Source organism: Diachasmimorpha longicaudata, chromosome 4, assembly GCF_034640455.1.
Source record: "Diachasmimorpha longicaudata isolate KC_UGA_2023 chromosome 4, iyDiaLong2, whole genome shotgun sequence".
NCBI classification, from domain to species: Eukaryota; Metazoa; Arthropoda; class Insecta; order Hymenoptera; family Braconidae; genus Diachasmimorpha; species Diachasmimorpha longicaudata.
This window is the reverse complement of record NC_087228.1, coordinates 3,593,552-3,609,569: the sequence shown is the minus strand read 5'-3', so window position 1 is coordinate 3,609,569 and position 16,018 is coordinate 3,593,552. Positions and strand designations below refer to the sequence as shown.

General features: G+C 41.8%; 1 protein-coding gene across 1 annotated transcript; it reads right to left on the bottom strand.

The window, feature by feature from the left end:
- Positions 1–5,324: 5,324 nt before the first annotated feature.
- On the bottom strand, positions 5,325–8,067 carry LOC135161486 (uncharacterized). Its single transcript, XM_064119089.1, has 4 exons — positions 8,061–8,067; positions 7,681–7,820; positions 7,609–7,630; positions 5,325–6,589 (listed from the first exon to the last, which is right to left on the bottom strand). Exons 1-4 carry the CDS (start codon positions 8,065–8,067, stop codon positions 5,325–5,327), a joined length of 1,434 nt encoding a protein of 477 aa, XP_063975159.1.
- Between the last annotated feature and the right edge of the window lie 7,951 nt (positions 8,068–16,018).

The window sequence follows — 16,018 nt, the reverse complement described above, 5'->3', positions numbered from 1 at the left end:
TTTTATTAGTGTTTCTTTTTTTTGTGTAATTCCGGGCCGTAATGAATAAATAAAAGAAAGGATAGAATAATGATTACGGTACTGCGTAGTAGGGTGAAGGATAGACCGGGGTGGGAATTGCATCATCCACCCGTTCGATATCCCGATCGAAATTCCGCCGGAACTTCTAATAGTTCCCAGCCGGCTAATAATGATCCGAAATCTCTCATATTTTGTGAGATTGCTCGGGGAAGTATTCTCTTAAGATGGGCCTTTGGATTTCGGAAATCCACTCAGCCGTTCTCGAGATATGTTAAATCGCCGGTTTACTGGTTAATTCCCCCCTCGGTGTAACACCTTGGGTTGGCCCATTGCAGTGCGTTCGCGTTTCCGACAGGATTACGGTGATCCTGTACGGTTAGAAATGATTGGAAATTGTTGAATGTTTACTGGAAGCACCTACTAGAGGATCGCGATTTAATGGGCTAAAGTTTTTGATGTTCGCCTCTACTGATTAGGCGTTTTCGCGAATCTCCGGAAGCGTATCTTCCAGCCTCCAGAGAATCTCCCCCATGCGTGGCGGGTTTCGCATCCGTCTCTCTCGCTCTCTCTCTCTCGCACGCGTTATATTAGATATGCTGCAAGATCTTTAATATTTATTGGTTATTTCCACATTGTTTGAAGGGAAATTTTTAAGGGACATATTTAGGGAATTAGGCGAAGTATTTGGTAACCTATCCCGAAGCTTTGATAGTAATTAGGGATTTATTAAAGATTATCCGGGATTATTTATCCTGGCCAAGATTAAGGGAAATTAAGAGGAATGTCGAAGAAAGATAATGTTAGGAAATCTTTGTATATCATTTGTGGATAATTGGCAGAGCGGAAAATTTGGAAGAATATACATAATTTACTTATTCTCGTGACTTTTCTTTATTTTTTTCCTCCTAGATCCCTTATTTTGTAGCCAATATCTCTAGTTCCACCTGAAACCCACCCTTCTCTCCACAACCTAGCACACTGAGCGACTCGAGGACCGTTATCTTTCCCCGGAATCTAATTGTCTCTTTATTTAATTGTCTCTTTTATTTTAATGTCTCTTTTTTTTTTTGTCTCTTTTATATATATCTTATATATAAAATTCTCGTGTCACAGTGTTTGGTTCCATACTCCTCCGAAACGGCTTGACCGATTTTGATGAAATTTTTTGTGCTTATCCGGTATCTATGAGAATCGGCCAACATCTATTTTTCATCCCCCTAAATGTTAGGGGTAGTCCACCCCTAAATTTTTTTTTCTATTTTTTAGACAAAATTTTTAATTTCTATTTTTTTATGATACAATATACAAAAATACATACAACCCTCAATTTTCACCCTTCTACGATCAACCCTTATTTTTTAATAGCCATTTTAGTAGTTTAATCATTTTTCCTCTCCGGTCGATAACTGATCAATCGTCATTTAATTAGTTATATCCCCGCCAGATATCTACAGATGTCACTTCTGACCAGGGTTGGGTAAATCGGGGGGGGGGGGCTCCGTTTGTACTTTCTCAACTGTACAAATGATCAACTGTACAGAAAATTTTCAAACGGTGAGAACACCACTGTGCAGGGATTCAACTGTCGAGACAAAAATGTGGCTGTACATGTGGACCCAGCGCCATATGTACAGCTTAGCTTTTTGTACGTAAAAACGAAAACGTAACTAGAACATATATATCTTATATATATGTTCTAGTTACGTTTTCGTTTTACATATATATCTTATATATATATCTTATATATATGTTCTAGTTACGTTTTCGTTTTTGCGTATTTTGGGATGTAATGATTGAGGTTCAGTCAAAACTCCGGTTTGATACTTCCGGCTTAAAAAGTATCTGGCGCTCATTGGTTTAGATTTTTGAGTCTAATTAGATAAAGGGGTAGTAGGGCGAAGGTGATGGGCATTTTCCGACCCCCATAGAAAATGTCACGTTACAAATTTCTTAATTAATAATCCTATTATATTGTGAAACCGTTTAATTTATTGTGTGACGTGGAGTCGATTTGCGAGCTGTGTTAAGCGTACAGGTCATATTATCGACAATAAAGTAAGTTTTGAATTTATTACGCTTCTGCTTTATTTCTTTTTTGTCTCTCTCTCTAATCTATGTTGGGTCTTCCAACTCTCACACCCCGAGATTGCCGGGAAACGTTGTTGGCTTTCGAAAAACCAACTGGCGCCCAATTAATTATTATTAAGTTGTTTATTAAGAATTCCTTAAAGGAAAAATCTAGAGCCCTGACAGCCCTTGACCCAGGCCTCGTCAGGTGAGGGTCTTTAAAATGGTTGTTCGAAATAACGAATAAACCGTAAATTGTTTAAAATAAAAAAGCCCTTGTCTCATAGATATATATCAGCCGTCTCTTTCTTTGGCTAGGGAGACAACTTCCTGTTTTACCAACAGTTACATTACAAGACTACAAGTTTGGGGCTAGCGTTTAAAAGGGCGCTGCGTTTAAAGTGTGAAGTTGATAAATTTTTACAAAATTAGAGGGAATCTCGAAATTTTGGCGAATTAGGAAAATTGACTCTATGCTCATTTCAGCTAAGAATTAAAAATTATCGAAAAGCCGGAAAAGTAGGAAAACCCGAAAAAGTATATATGCTACGATTATAGCTTTAAAAAAATCTACATTTTTATTTTTGATTATAGATTTGTCTTGAAAAGTGCCCACATTGCTATGTAAAACTTGATTTTTTATGTACAATTTTTCATGTTGCGAGCGCCATAAGTTCAAGTTTTCACTTCTGCCTGTACTCCCGGAGTGCAACCCTTTTTTTTTATTGCAGTATTGATAAAGAAAAGTTTGAAGTATCTGGATTAAGAGGCCTTTGGTAAAAACGGGCAAACGTTTGAGAGCCGGCAGACCAACCTGCAGTTCTGCGAATGGTATCCAAAACAACACCCTTTTCGGCAGCTCATGACGTAGAAGCATGCCGTGTGGAATGAGCAGAAAAAATTGTGGTATCGATTGACACTTAAAAACAAACATTTCTTCACCCATCTACTAATAGTATGAGTAGTTACTGCCTCATAAGGCTTTTTATATGAAATGAATAATAGTTTTTCCTCTTTTCGTAATGGATTTGTGTGCGATGAGATGTCTCGTTTGTGGGATTGGAGTGGGTGAGGAGAGCAATGAGTGGTGAGATATGGTGAGGAGGGATTGAGGGTGGCCGCACAAAACGCTACACAATTTCACACCCGTGATGAGCGGTTCAATGGCAGTTTATTATAAAAAACTATAACTTATTTTAATTATACTATGGATGAGTAATCATTTATAATTACTGAGAACTACGATTTGAGTTTAATCCGGAGATATCGATCTAGAGTTGTACTAGAGAACACTAATACGCGTGTTACCAGATTGAAGTCCGAACGACGAGAGAGTGATCCTGAGAGGGGTTATGGCCGAGAAAAATCCTAATTGATGGCACGTGACCATTCCCATTGGTCTGAGGGCGTGTTTCCGGGGTTAACGTCTCCGGGAAGTGGCGCCCCAATTAGGCAAATATGCCAAAAGTTCTCCTGGCAACCGCAGGTCGTTTTGGGCCAGGGATCGAGCGGTTATAGATTGGCGAGCGCGGGGAAGGGAAGGCTAGGAATTTAGCCGGTTTCCCAACATTCTCCCCGATGATCAGCAACTGGAGTTGCCTGATTAAACGTTCTGGCTGAGCTGCAACAATCAAAAGACAATATAAGAATGCTGAGAGTCATATGAGTTACCTAGTTTGAGCTGTCAGTCCACCCTGGTTTGCTGGCTGGGCGCGGCAACCCTCGGGTCTTTGGGGGTTGTAAGTCCCGGTTGGTGTCACTCTCGCACTGAGCACCGCCGGTTGGTCAGGGTTGTAAAGTCGTCGCGGTTGGCGATGCACGGTTCGAGAAGCCGTTGAGTCCAGAGTCTCTGGAGCTGGCTGTATAGGCAGGGTGACCAATTTGGCTATTGGCCTGGTGAGTGGGGTTTGAGGAGTCTTGAGAGTGACGATCCTGGTGAGTCCGTTTTGTCCTGGATAGAGGGCTGTGACATGAGCAAGAGGCCACTTGCTAGGTGGTAACCTCTCGTCAGTGAGAAGTACCAATGAGCCGACTTGGAGTTGATGATTGGCGTGCTGCCACTTGGAGATGGCTTGGAGCCGTTGAAGGTATCCAGTTCACTAGTGTTTCCAGAACCTTTGAAGTTTGCTCTGAATGAGCTGCCATCTGGTGAACCTGGCGAGATTGTAGTCGTCTCGAGCTGGTTATGGGAGAGTCGTTCGAGTTTGTCCGATGAGGAAGACTGGAGACTCGTCGATATGCGGCGATGCACCCTTCCGCAGAGTAGTCTGAGACAACTTCCAGATGAACTGCTGATGTGGCCATGCAGATGAAGATGGCCAACCAGCCCTTGTAGGATTTATGACCCCGTCCTTTCCAGGATCGTAGAGCCACTGGACCGGCGTAGTCGACTCCAGTGTTAAGGGATGCGCGGACGGGGGTGAGTCTGGCAGGGGGTAGCTGACCCATGAGCTGTTGTGCTTGCACTCCACGGTGTCTAATGCAGATGACGCACTTGAGTATAAAGGAGCGTACGGGTGCTCGGCCTCAGAGGATCCAGTAGCTGTTTCTGAGTTGTCTGAGGGTGAGTTGAGTGCCTCCGTGGAATGTCCTGAGGTGAGCTTGTGCGATGAGTAGATGAGCCAGCTTGGAGTCCTTGGGCAAGATCACTTGATTCTTGCTCTCAGGGTCTAGTTGAGCGAACGGAAGTCTCCCTCCAACGCGTAAGATTCCCCGGTGGTCGATGAAGGGAGTGAGCTTGGTGAGCGGATGAGATTTCGAGGATCTTTCACCACGTGAAAGTGTCCGGAGTTCAGCTTTTAGAAGAAGGATCTGGCTTCGTCGATGTCACCATGGTTGAGTGGGTGGTAAAATGAAGAGTCTGGAGTCGTCCTGAGTCTAGCGATGAATCGCCTGCAGATCGCTGTAACTCTAAATAGACGATCTGCTGATGAGTATCTATCGATGAGAACCCAAAGAGCTGGCAGATGAGTAGAGGACAGAAACAGGACTCTAGGTTTTTTCTCCAAGTCTGCTGGAAGATCCTTTTCCAGTGTGTATGAGGGCCATGAGGTACTAGCATCCTTAAGCCATGGTGGGCCTGTCCACCAGAGCTTGTGAAATACTAGCGAAGGTACCGATACGCCACGTGATGCGCAGTCTGCTAGGTTGTCCTTGCCAGGGATTATTCTCCATTGAACCTGGTGGGTAAGTTCCTGAATGAGCGAAACTCGATTCCTTACGAATTCCTTCCATCGTCATGGATGATGACTGATCCAGGTGAGTGTTACCGATGAGTCCGTCCAGAGATAGGTGGAGGCATTGGAGATGTTGAGTTGATCCTGAACATATCTAGTGAGTTTGGCAAGAAGCAGCGCTGCGGTGAGTTCCCATCGTGGTATTGTCAGCCTTTTGAGTGGAGCTACCTTGGTCTTGGAGCAGAGGAGTGTAATCTGAGGTGAGTGTGATCCACTGAAGACCATCAGGTACACCATAGCTAACATGGCCACTTGAGAGGCGTTGGAGAAGTCGTGGATTTCCACGGTTGAGACCTTGAGCAAACCAAGCCACCTTGGAATGGAGACTTGTGAGAGCTGGCTAAGTGCCTCTCTGAACTGTCGCCAGCGGTGAGCCGTGAGTGGAGAGACTGGTTCGTCCCATCCTAACTTCTCGATCCAGAGTGATTGGACGAGAATTTTAGCGCGGACCACCACCGGAGCTACAAACCAAAGTGGATTGAACAGCTGAGATGTCTCTGAGAGGATGATTCTCTTGGAAATAGAGATATTCTCTGGTGAGGTCACTGCGAAGTTGAATTTGTCAGTGCCTGGATTCGAGGAGACTCCCAGGATCTTGGTGAGTGAGTCATCTATGCTGTGATTGCCTTGGAGAGAATTGTCAGGTGAGAGAGCAATGAGCAATTCCGAGCTGTTGGAATACCACTTAGCCAGTGGCAATCCTCCTGACAGGAAGAGATTGGCTAATTGATTAGCCGTATCGATTAGATCCTTGCTGGAATCAGCACCTCCGCAGACGTCATCCACGTACCTCTCTCTAGTGATTGGTTCCACTGCCAGGGGATATTTCGATCCTTCGCCCTCGACGAACTGTGCTAAGACTGGCACAGCGAGAAATGGAGCCGAGCGAGTTCCGTACGTGACCGTTGTGAGGAGGTACGTGGATACATCTCCGTTTGAGTCAGTCCAGAGTATTTGCTGGAGTGGCCAATCATTCTCATGCACACGTATTTGGTGGAACATCTTCGTGATGTCCGTCGTGATGAATATGAGTGTGTGCCTGCGAGAGTAGAGCAACACATTTGAGATGACCTTTTGAAGCTTTGCTCCTGTGTGCATGAAGTCGTTCAATGATTGACCCGAGCTGGAGCTATGTGAGCCGTTGAAGACCACCCTAAGCTTGGTCGTCTCGCTGCCTGCTCTGAGAATCCCATGATGTGGGAAGAAGAATTCCGATGAGCCATAAGCTTGAGTCGGTTGAAGACCCTCCGAGACCCTCCACCCTCCTGAAGCCGGACCTTCATGTAAACGGAGTCCTACAAAAATCGGAAATCGTCCCACAAATTCAATAGCGTCAGCCAAATGGCCCTAGCTATGCTATTTCCAGGGAATGGACGAAAAACGGTGGCATCCCAAATCCGTGCCCTTTTTGCTCTAGCAGCCACAGGAGCCGAGAAAAACACGAAAAACGAAAAAATTGACTTTAGAATATTCCCGGACCCCTAGAAAAATGGGAAATCGTCTCACGAATCGGACGGTGCCGGCCAAATTGTCCTAGCTATTATATGTCCAAAGATACGGAAGAATAACGGTGGGATCCCAAATCCGGGCCCTTTTTGCTCTAGGAGCCATAGGAGCCGAGAAAAGCGCGAAAAACGAAAAAATCCATTTTAAAAAATTCACGGACCCCTAGAAAAATCGGAAATGGTTTGACGAATCCAATGGCGCCGGCCAAACGGCGCACGCTATTATATTTCCAAAGATATGGACGAAAAACGGTGTGATCACATATCCGGGCCCTTTTTGCTCTCGGAGCCACAGGGCCCGAGAAAATCACGAAAAAAGATAAAATCGACTTTAGAATATCCCCGGAACCCTAGAAAAATCGGAAATCGTCTCACGAATCGGATGGCGCCGGCCAAATTGCCCTAGCTATTATATGTCCAAAGATATGGGAGAATAACGGTGTGATCTCATATCCGGGCCCTTTTTGCTTTAGGAGTCATAGGAGCCGAGAAAAACGCGAAAAACGAAAAAAAATGAGCCGTCATGGGACGCCTGGCAGATGTGAAACATCGTGTGTGTACAAGTAATATGCATAAAAGATATTATTATAGGAATTAAATATAGCCTAATGAAAAAATGAAGTATTACGAGATTCTTACAGTAAATGGTAACTTTATTTAATAAACATTTATTTACATGATCTAAAAATTCGATATTAGTATCAAGTTGCCACAATTTAAATATTTTCATCTGTGGCTTCAATAATAGTTATATTCGATTTTTCCTCTGCCGGTATTACTGTGACGATTGGTCGATGATAACTAAAGTACGTTACAAAAGTAATGGATGAAACCCCATCAAGATATCTCACAAATACAGCATCTATTGTTGTTCCATATTTGGTAGTAGATTCTTTTGGATCGTTATTGATTTGCCATTGAAATTCTTTTTGAAGAAATGTCATTAATGGCAGTGATTCAGCTTTTGCAAAATTTACATTGAAATATGCAGCTAAAAATAATGGTAGTTTATGTTTATTCGTTTTAAGAATTATTGAACCTGTTTGACTATAAGGAAATAACCTTTCATGTAAAAATGAAATGATATGATCCGTTTGTTATTAGGTGAAATGTACATTACAATCATAATTAATTCACTTCCGTCTTGTAGTTTAACATGTGAAGAAAACATACCTCCAATAGATGCAATAGTTTAAAATAGTCTGGTACAATTCCATTAATAAAGTCTCACACAACATTGATAGTATGCCTTGTGTTTAACTGATCAGGGTGACGTCCAGTTTCACTAATAATATTTTGTGATCCTTCGGATGATTGTTGGGAACTGAAATATTTAAAAAAATATGATATTAAAATACACAAAAAAAAAATTTTTAAGTGTGGCTTCAATATACTCAAGAACTCAAATCTTAGTTAATTATTGCAATATATGACTAACGATTTTGTTGGATGAGAGATCTGGTTTGTGCAAGTTGGGTGATTGAGGGGGGCTGGCGGTGATGAAAGGTGAGGGGTGAGGAAATTGAGCCGGATGTGGACACAATAACTCACACGCGTATCGACTGAATGAGTCTCTTTTATTATAAAAATATAGTCTGAGAACAATTACAATTGATGGTGAGCGGTCACTGATTCTAACAGATAATACTATTGAGATACTCGCGATTTGAGGAATCGAGAGTTTAAACACGTTTGGGTTTCGTTGAAGGTTAACGAGAACACAATGTGGTACTTGTTATCGCAACGGAGTCCAAACGGTAAGAGAGCGATTTTTGGAGAGGTCACGGTCGAGAGCGATCTTGATCGATGGCACGTGACCCCGTCCGATTGGTCAAAGGGCATGTTTCCGGGGTGGACTCCTCCGGAAAGTGGCGCCTCAATTAGGCAAAAATGCCAATTGCCCCCTGGCAACAGCGGGTTGTTTTGGCCAGGGGTCGAGCGCTCAAGAGTTCGGTTGGCGCGGGGGACGGGAGGCCAGCGTTTAGCTGGATTTCCAACACTTTTATTGCATGTTTTTTCCTCTCAAAAGTTTTTTTTATTCATAGATCAAAAATGTTTTTGCCTTCCGTCTTTCTTTTTTATACCTGAAAAGATGTTGAGGGTTTTTTTTTCATAAATCATTAAACATAGGATTTACATGTAATCTTTTTTATATTTCATAAAAATCGTAGGATACATTTTACAAATCATTTATATAAAATCATATGTGTATGGTTTTTTTCAATATGAGGGCATTCTGTAAGCCCCTCCCGCGAATTTATCTAAATAATTAAAACAATTATGGAATAATTCTCCAAATAATTGGTACAAATATCCGAGATTTTCGTGAGGTATTATACGACGGAGATCATCGCGAGCCATGAGTTACATTTCCTCGAAATTTTCGCGTATGCGATGATAAAGATCCTCCGTGGCAGGCATTCTATTGTATTCCATATAATTCATAGCAATGCCTGTAATTGATCGTACAAGCGATTCTTTATATTCCTTGAGAGGCAATGTCTCCAAGAAATCCAGCCACTGATTAATCCATGCAGCCTTGTTTTTCAATGTAATGATGCTCTGCCCCATCATCATGATGGGAGTCTGATTTGCATCATCATTGCGAACAAAGGTCACGCAGGGATTTTCAAAACTACGGTGGAATTTCACGTTTATGGCCCCAAATTCCTTTGCAGGTACATTGTGGTTGATCTTTGGGTGAAACTTCTCAGGGTCAAAGTAGTCGGTTACGGCATCCAATTCGTTGAAAAAAAGGGTCCATTCTTCTCGTGTCATTGACAATATGGCGCGTTTCGGGCGTACACCCATAAATTGCACAACCGGGACGAATTGACCGAAACACGTAACTTTTAAGCCGACACGAATTTGTTTTGTCTCTGATCTATTCAAAGTTATAACTTGAGACAATACCACATGCTGTTCAGCATCACTGAATCCCTTTTGTTTAGTACTTTCCATGTTGAAAAAATGAATGAATGAAATCGGGACGACTGAATAAAATCCACCGCGAGCACCCGCGTTTTATAGCGCTACGTATGAGAGTGGAGGGGACAGAATCCCCACTAAGCACATGACAGATCTATAACCGTCAAACATTATACCCCACCGCAGGGAGTTCTGCGGCGGCGACGTCACACATGCACCCCACTTTCGCGGTTTTTGTATGTTGCGCAGTACCCCCACTATTACCATGCAGCCTTCCAATACCGATTTTTTTTTGTTAAATCGAGTGACGCGTTTGTTGTCATTCGTTAAAAGGCATTGCAATAGTAAAAATGTCTAAAAACTTTGAAACTTACGCTTTAGAGTCCCTTAAAAAATATCTCGCGGATCGCAAATCGTATGAGGGACGACAAAAGCCTCAATTTCGCCAGAAAAGAGTACGTGTATGTGTTGATAAATATACAGATGATGATGACCTAGACAGTGAAGATAGTGATGACATGTGCATTCCAGCAAAAGCGCGGAGAATCGCGATAGGGTCAGGATTGGAATGCGACGTGGAAGATTTCCTTGTTGATGCTTCTTGTGTATGTAAATATAAATTCCTTGGTGAGACATGGAATAAAATCCATATCAGATATCGCAGGGATAAATTACACTCTCAAGATGAGAGCATCGACATGTGTACGACATTTAAAGTATGTTACAATGAAGAACGTGCAGAATCTAATAGAGAAATCGAATCAAATTTTCAAATGAGATATAATCCTCCATCACTGAGAAGCATTGCAATCGCGAAATTATTAAATGAAAGGAAATATGTGAAAAATGCAAAAACTTTGGCTGTGGTTACTAAAGCAATTGTGCATAATAGTGATGTTTTATTATATAAAATGTCGGAGTCAAATGGTTTTTTCGACTGCATAGAACACACAAGATTATGCAAAGCAGACGTAGAGGAAAAACTCGATTGGTACCATTTTTTTAGGATGTGTGAGGAAGAATATTATCTCCCTGCGGGGGAGGAGACGTTGGTCTACAAGAAGAGAAATGGACCAATGATTGACCTTTCCTTTCAATAGCCAACAAATGCAAAACGAGTGCGGGGGGGGGGGCGAAAAAAAGGAAAACTCGAGCATCCTTCCTCATCAGGTATTCAAAGCACCCCCCACCAAGGTCAAATGTTCAAAAAAGTGTGGAAAACTTAGCCCCTCCTCTAAACTAGGGATGCATCAAGGAGCCCAGTGAGATCATTTCACTGCATTTGCGTTTTTTACGTCAAAATGACATCAAGTCAAGTGGACTCATCTCCAAAATCTAGTTATCAATCAGGTTATCAGCCTGGAACTTTTAAGCCTAAAAAATCTAAATATTGTGGAAACAACGCCATTAAAAATGGAATTAAGATAATTAGTGATCGTGTAGTGAAATATAACAGTGATGAGAAAAAATCAATTGAAAAAATAGTGAAAAAAGTGAAACTCCAACGACATGAGATTTCCAAGACAGGTCCTGTCATAAATATTGACTCTGACCTTCAAATAGTTGAAAAGAAGACGAAAAACTCAACCAGACGATTGGCCCATAAATCACCCGGTAGCACTCAAAGTGACTCTAAAATCCTGAAAGCCAATAATAAAAAAACAAGTGAAATCGTGCAAGTGAGTACAGAGGAAAAAAAGTTGTGGATTAATATGTTAGAACAAGATCTTGATGTGTTCAATCAAGTGAACTATATTGATAAGAAAAAGGATCTGAAAAAAATACAGGCTCGCGAAAAACGTTTAAAACTCGCGGAAAAAAAAGACGGCCGACTTTATCGCTCGCGAAAAACGCCGCGAACTAGCTAAGGAAAAACAAAGACAATTTAGAGCTCGCGAATCCGAAAAAAATCGATCCAAGGACCACACATCGAAGGATATCATCCCTGAGACCATGATGGAATTGGATTGATCGATCGAGACCATTCCCAGCACTCCATCAGTCATCAATTTAATCCTGGAACGCGAGGATGAAGATACTCAGCATGGATCATTGAATTTCGCGGCCTCAACCCCTACAAGTAAATATTTAATCAATCAATCATAGGAATTTTTAGATTAGATTGACTTAAGCTAATCTTGTATTATTTTTTTGTTTCAGAAGCGCGAAAAACTATCGAGGAAATTGAGGCCGTTCTAGTCGCGTTGGGCGCGAATCTAGAACAAAGGAATCGCGAGGACGATTACGAAGCGCGATGCACTCCAACGCAGCGTCAGAAAGAGCTTGATCAAATTGCGATGCAATTGAATCAAAGCGGTAATGATGATGATGAAGGATTGGCCTTCCAGGGTCTTGATTTTACCCCGTTATCACCCAGTAACCGTTCGGGCTAAAAATTCATTAAACATTTTTGTATTTTTTTGGATAGCTGAAATAAAGGTCATAAATTTTATTGTAATAGCGGTGTCAGGACTTTTTTTATTGCTAGGCAAGACCCAATATTCCCTCTCCTGTCCCCAGCCCTTTTTTTTCTCGTAGAAGCTAGGAGAAATTTCTCTCGCTTCTTCTTCGTCGGTGCCTTGAATCCTTTCGTTTATTGTCTCTTTCCTTCTAGTTGTTTAGAAGGTTTAGAGAACAACTTTGATTTTTTCCTCGTCTTTCCTACATTTATCCTTACCCTCATCTCCCTCTAACTCACGGTTTAGAGGGTTGAGGGCGAATAGTGGGGCAAAAGTTATATAAACCGTGAGGTCTCACTACTCGCCCTCTTCCACCATCGGCATCGCGAGGACTCCAGTGTCTCGTTCTGTTTTTAGTGATTTTTGTGTTTTTTTGTTTAAAACAAATTAAAAAATGGTGAAGGTGACGTGCCAAGGAGCGTGTCAGGAGGATTACGCCCGCGAGGTAAGTTTTTGTGTATTTTTTGCATGTTTTTCGTTGTGTTTCGCGGTTTTCAGTGTGTGTTTCGCGGTTTTTTAATTTTCTGTATTTTCGCGTCTGCGGGTTCTTTTTTTAAATGTTTTTGGGAGAGTTTTTTTTTATATTGTTTAAATACCTACCCGTCGCGGGGTATACGTTTCCTGGTTTTAAAATTAAAAATCCGCGTATTTTTTCATTTTGTTGGATGAGGGATCTGGTTTGTGCCAGTTGGGCGATTGAGGGGGGGCTGGTGGTGGTGAAAGGTGAGGGGTGAGGAATTGAGCCGGTTGTGGGCACCAAGAGTCACACGCGTTATGATTTCTTTGAGTCACTTTTATTACAAAATAATATAGTCACAATCTATTATAAATAAATGATGAGCGGTCGCTGACTTTAAATCATTATAATATGGAGTTACTCGCGATTTGTAGAATCGAGAGTTGAAACACGTTTGGGTTTCGTTGTATAATGACGAGAGCACTAAATGGTACTTGTTGTCGCAACGGAGTCCAAAGTGAGAGAGAGCGATATTCGGAGAGGTCACGGTCGAGAAGGATCTAGATTGATTGACACGTGACCCCTCTGATTGGTTGAAGGGCGTGTGTCCGGGGTCAATCCGTCCGGAAAGTGGCTCCTCGGATAGGCAAAAATGCCAATTGATCCCCTGGCAACAGCGGTTGTTTTGGCCAGGGGTCGAGCGGTCATGAGTTCGGGGGGTGCGGGGGACGGGAGGCCAGCGTTTAGCTGGATTTCCAACACATTTTAATTTTTGTTGTTTTAGGTTTTTAATTTCTCGTTTGTTTTAGTTTTTAGATTTTTCGTTTGTTTTAGTTTTGAAATTCATTCTGTTTGTCTTTTTTTTTTAAATTTTTAATTCATGGTTTTTTTTTATTTTTCAGATGCAGGCCACCAGGAGGCAGCGCGCCTAATTCAGGGCGGCCAATGCGCGGCTGCGGTGGGAGGATGCGGAGGGTGAACAGATCCCAATACGGATAAGGAGCAAAAGGAGGAAAGACGACCTGATAGTCCTCACAGTGATCACAGTAAGTCCTTGTAAAATGACATGATCGGTTTCATGGGATTTTTCTTAACTATTTATTATTATTTAAAAATATTTCCACAGGATTCTACGTAGGATACCGGAAAGTATTTTCCTTTTTTCTTTCATGTAGCTATTTTTATTTTTTATTTATAGTTTGTGACATCTTATAAGTCGAGTCGTTCGAATCTTCACCAAAAATATCCTGCGACATTGAAAGCTTTCTCACTGGCACTGGCTATTATTTTTTTGTTAAACTATTAAAGCTATTAAAGCGACTTTTAATCAAATGTGGCCGCAGGAGTGGGGGTGAGAAGGCAGAGCAGGGCATGTTGGCGCAAGGGCCTGCGGCAAAGGGCAAACAGACAGGCAGGCGCGGGGAAAGAGGAAGTGTTTGGTGGAGGAAGAGCTGGTAGCGACTTCCGAACCAAATCTGGCGGCGCGGTGTCACGGTACGGGGGTTAAAGTATAGGGGGTGAAGTGGAAGACAGCCGTGGACGCGCTGACGTGAAGGGTGTATTTGGAGGGTGAAAACATTTTCGCCATCCAGGATTTCCATGACAGGGCCGCCAAATGGTTGGCGGATTCCGAGGACGAGGCCTACCTGGTAAGTTGTCTCTATCTGTCTCTCCGTCTCGCTCTCTCACTCTCTCGCTCTCTCTCTCTCTCCCTCCCTCTGTAAACCCTTTATCCCCTCTAACTCCTTCCTGTCATTCCCATCTGTCTATTCCACTCCTAAAATACCCCTCCCTGCCTCATGTGCCTTTAAATATTTAATATCAATGTTTTTTTTTGTTTCAGGCCGGAGCCCGTTGGGAGGGAGGTGTCGGCCCGGACACCCCGAGAGCGCGGTGGATCCGCGCTCTGAGGCGTGAGGCGCGTGGCCTGGAAGCCGAGGGCGAGCAGGTGTTCGCCCTGTACGAGGTGGAGGATGCCTGGAGTCTCAGGATCCTCTTCGGGGAGGAACCAGCGCATCCCGATCTGACAGAGGAGGACTGACCCTGGAGCAGTGGGACTGAGGCCCCTGCCCCCCCCCCCCAAATCTTAAATTGAAACAAAAAAAATTTGTATTTTTAATTTTAAGTTTTTGATGTGAAACATCTATAGGCGCACTCCTAAACCGAATCGTTGGCGTGGCGATACTTGCCGTGGCGAGCAATCGCCACGCTAAACTAAGGTATGCCTATCTATATTCTGTGTAGTAGAGTGTACGGTCTGGCTTCTCACTCAGTTCGACGTTGTTGTTTACTACGGTACACATAACCTGCGTTTTATTTAATTTTTCATTTTAATTTTTGACAATAAAATATGTGTGACAGTGATAACTCCGAAGATCAAAGTGATCAACCTTGTGCAAAAAAGTGAAACTACACTATGGTATACTACCAAGTCATCAGTAAGTAGATCGTATTTTTCAAGTCTCCATAAATGTAATTATTATATTTTTATATTTAATTAATTATATTCATATTAATCATATTAATAATTTATATAAATCATATTAATATTATCTTCAATTAAGTATTCTTTTATTATTAATGAAGGAATTAATATAGAAAAATTTATTAATAAAATTTATATTTGCAAATCTTTAGTCATATATTGCAATAATTAACTAAGATTTGAGTTCATGAGTATATTGAAGCCACACTTAAAATTTTTTTTTTTTGTGTATTTTAATATCATATTTTTTTCAATATTTCAGTTCCCAACAATCATCGCAGGGATCACAACATATTCTTATTGAAACTGGACGCCACCCTGATCATTCAAACACAAGGCATACTATCAATCTTGTGTAAGATTTTATTAATCGAATAGTACCAGACTATTTTAATTTTTATCTTAGATTTTATTAACATATTTATATTTTTTTAAATATAAATGTGTGCTTATATTTTTTAATATGGAACAACAATAGATGCTGTATTTGTGAGATATCTTGATGATGTTCCGTCCAATATTTTTATAACATACTTTAGGTATCATCGACCAATGGTCACAGTAATACCGGCAGAGGAAACATCAAATATAACTATTACTGAAATCACGAATGAAAATATTTAAATTGTGGCCACTTGATATTAATATCAGACTTTTATATCACATGTTGTTGGATGAGGGATCTGGTTTGTGCAAGTTGGGTGATTGAGTGGGGCTGGTGCAGGTGAGGGGTGAGGGGGGAGGAATTGAGCCGGATGTGGGCACCAAGAGTCACACGCGTTATGATTTTTCGAGTCACTTTTATTACAAAAATATGGTCAAAAATCTATTACAAATTAATGATGAGCGGTCACTGATTC

Bases quoted from the DNA above. Each gene is read 5' to 3' on its own strand.
- LOC135161486 (XM_064119089.1), bottom strand. The intron at 7,631-7,680 runs GTGAGATATCTT...AACGTACTTTAG, and splicing joins CAACAATAGATGCTGTATTT to TTATCATCGACCAATCGTCA. The intron at 6,590-7,608 runs GTAATACCGGCA...GTCCGGCTTCAG, and splicing joins ATCATCGACCAATCGTCACA to GAGGGTGGAGGGTCTCGGAG.